The 1,898-nt window shown below is 40.5% G+C and overlaps 1 protein-coding gene across 1 annotated transcript in view; it reads left to right on the top strand.

The window, feature by feature from the left end:
• Positions 1-1,898, top strand: part of bckdk (branched chain ketoacid dehydrogenase kinase) — a 28,647-nt gene that overhangs the window by 11,940 nt on the left and 14,809 nt on the right. The window contains exon 2 of the mRNA XM_015370187.1: positions 954-1,025. Coding sequence (XP_015225673.1) covers positions 954-1,025 — 72 coding nt within the window. The remainder of the gene's footprint in view (positions 1-953; positions 1,026-1,898) is intronic.

The raw sequence follows: 1,898 nt of genomic DNA, 5'->3' as shown, positions 1-1,898 counted from the left end.
AAGCTACTATGAGAAAAAGCAGAGAGAGCAGAACGTTAGAGATTGAACTAACAGATTCTGCAGAGTGGGAGAATAGAAATAGAATGTAGCAGAATGATGAAAAAGATGTAAAAGGTTTACGGTTGGGGTAAGCAAAGAATCCAGTTGCCTGCCACACTAATCAGATTTTTCTGAAGAGATTTTTAAAAACTGAATCTTTTTTCCTTGTTCTGTTGATCTGTTATGTAAAAAGAAAAAAAAACAACAGTAAAATACATTTAAAGTATTAAAATGAATCATAATGCTGGAAAGTTGAAGGGATAAAAATAAATGTTGATTTTTTTGTTGTATTTAGCAGCTTTTATATAGTATTGAATCTGTTTTTGTCTCATCTTGGCTTCCTACCAGCTCCTCATTCAGGATCGTTGCTTTAACATTAGGTGAAGGATCAGCTTGCGGGAACACATTGTTCCTCGAGGTTGAGATTAAACAGGCAGCATTCCTGTACGCTACTTTGTACATGGGTGACGTTCAAACAAGCTGTCGTTACAGAAACCCTGCCTAAACTGTTGCGATAACTGTTCCTCTGGAACAAAGGGGTGTTTTTGTGACATTGTAGCAGAGTCAGCGTCTCTTTCAGCCTGTTTTTCTCTCTAAACTCTTCCCAACTTTTGTTTTGGAGTTGATGAACTTTCCCCTAGATTCCTTCTTCTCTGGTATCTCTAGGCTTTCTCCACTGGTTGCATAAAACTGGGCCCCTTTCTCTGTGCGACCCTTCGAAATGTAGGTTAGCTCAAATATCAACTTGGACATTTTTGCACATTTTTATATTTGTCCGATCCACAGCAGCAGGAGCATCCTGAGAAGTTCTGTAATGTAACCCATGTGAGAGCTTATTAGTGTTTCTGTGGGGCCCAGTCAGGGGGTCGCTGTGGGTTATGTGATGCCGTCTGCTTGAATGGATGGTTTCAAAGATCCCTCTCTCCTCTCTCTTACAGCATGAACTGTATATCAGAGCCTACCACATGCTCAGTGACTTTCCACAGGTAAGAATCGCACACAAACATAACCAGGAAATGCTGCACATGCAGACGGTTTAAGTTCAGGAGTTCAAGTTCAGCATTTCTTGGGGGGAGGGAAGGCGGTTAATTGCTAAGTTGAACAGGCAGGTTGTGATTTACTGCTAACCCTGAGGGCTGTTCATCTGCTCATCTCCAAAGCAGCCAATTTAATTAAGACCAATTTAAAGGGAAAGTCTGGTCAGCAAGGAATAATCAATGGATCATTATTTATACCAAAAACTAATACATTCCAGTGATTAAATAAATTAAGCGTTAATCAGTAAACCAATGAAAACAATAGTTTGTGTTGCGATCATTGAGTCTTGGAGCGGCCATTTTGCCCCAAATATGGTGGTGGTGTTCTGTCAGACCAGCATACCCCATCTGACCAGCATACCCATAGTCAATACCTGTTTATCCCTTTAGTTTATCTCAGTTTATCCCTTTAATTTTGTATGGAAAATACACTTTAAACTACCTCAACGGGCGTGTATCCATTTAGTCATGTGCAAAAAAACAATTTAAGATCTCCATACGCTTCATAAAACAATAAGTAAGTAATTAAATATTTTTTTGTAGGGGATACACGCCCGTTGAGGAAGTTTGGTGTATTTTTCGTACAAAATTAAAGGGACAAACGGAACTAGCATATGCGTATGCAAATCTGACGTCTTGCTCATGAATATTGACTATGGGTATGCTGGTCTGACAGAACACTGGGAGCGGCCATTTTTGCCCAAATATAGTAGCCCCTCCCTCCTGCCATCTTCCAGCAGTGACGCACGGTGCGGTAAGCCTAGCGCCATTCTCCCCGCTTTACAAGCAAAATCAATGGGAACTACTAGACACATCTGCAAT

This window comes from Cyprinodon variegatus, unplaced genomic scaffold (genome assembly GCF_000732505.1).
Source record: "Cyprinodon variegatus isolate N-32 unplaced genomic scaffold, C_variegatus-1.0 Scaffold43, whole genome shotgun sequence".
NCBI classification, from domain to species: domain Eukaryota; kingdom Metazoa; phylum Chordata; class Actinopteri; order Cyprinodontiformes; family Cyprinodontidae; genus Cyprinodon; species Cyprinodon variegatus.
Note: the sequence above shows the minus strand (reverse complement) of the source record. Positions and strands in the feature narration are given on the sequence as shown.